An 809-nucleotide genomic window follows, 5' to 3' on the forward strand; every position below is an offset into this window, starting at 1 on the left:
CGGGCCGCGCCGGGGCCGGGTTCCCGGGCTCTCACCTGCCCCAGGTGAGCCCCAGGTGAGCCCCAGGCGTGTCCCCGGCAGGTTCCAACTACTACGTGCGCATCCTGAGCACCATCGACCGCGAGCTGCTCAAGCCCAACGCGTCGGTGGCGCTGCACAAGCACAGCAACGCCCTGGTGGACGTCCTGCCGCCCGAGGCCGACAGCAGCATCATGATGCTCACCTCAGGTGAGGCCACCTGGGCGCACCTGGGGTCACGAAACGGCTCCTGGGGTCCATAAAACGTCATTTGGGGCCATTTGGGGTCATGGAATGTTGGTTGGAGTCATCTTGGGGTCATCAAACATCACCTGGGCGCACCTGGGGTCACCTGGGCGCACCTGGGGTCGCGAAACGGCTCCTGGGGTCCATAAAACGTCGTTTGGGGTCATTTGGTGCCATTTGGGGTCATGGAATGTTGGTTGGAGTCATTTTGGGGTCATCAAACATCACCTGGGCACACCTGGGGTCACCTGGGCACACCTGGGGTCACCTGGGTGCACCTGGGGTCGCGAAACGGCTCCTGGGGTCCATAAAACGTCATTTGGGGTCATTTGGGGTCATTTGGAGTTATGAAATGTTGGTTGGAGTCATCTTGGGGTCATCAAACATCACCTGTGCGCACCTGGGGTCACGAAACGGCTCCTGGGGTCCCTAAAAAATCATTTGGGGTCATTTGGGGTCATGGAACGTTGGTTGGAGTCATTTTGGGGTGCTGGGGTCCATAAAATGTCGTTTGGGGTCATTTGGGGTCATGGAATGTTGGTTGG

At 59.2% G+C, this 809-nt stretch overlaps 1 protein-coding gene across 1 annotated transcript in view; it reads left to right on the forward strand.

Moving 5' to 3' along the window:
• LOC103612043 (26S protease regulatory subunit 6B-like) overlaps positions 1-296 on the forward strand; it is a 3238-nt gene extending 2942 nt beyond the window's left edge. The window contains exon 2 of the mRNA XM_008629615.2: positions 82-296. Coding sequence (XP_008627837.2) covers positions 82-281 — 200 coding nt within the window. The 3' untranslated portion in view covers positions 282-296. The remainder of the gene's footprint in view (positions 1-81) is intronic.
• The last annotated feature ends 513 nt before the right edge of the window (positions 297-809 follow it).

The sequence above is a fragment of the Corvus brachyrhynchos genome, unplaced genomic scaffold, assembly GCF_000691975.1.
Source record: "Corvus brachyrhynchos isolate BGI_N302 unplaced genomic scaffold, ASM69197v1 scaffold4083, whole genome shotgun sequence".
In the NCBI taxonomy this organism is placed as follows: Eukaryota; Metazoa; Chordata; class Aves; order Passeriformes; family Corvidae; genus Corvus; species Corvus brachyrhynchos.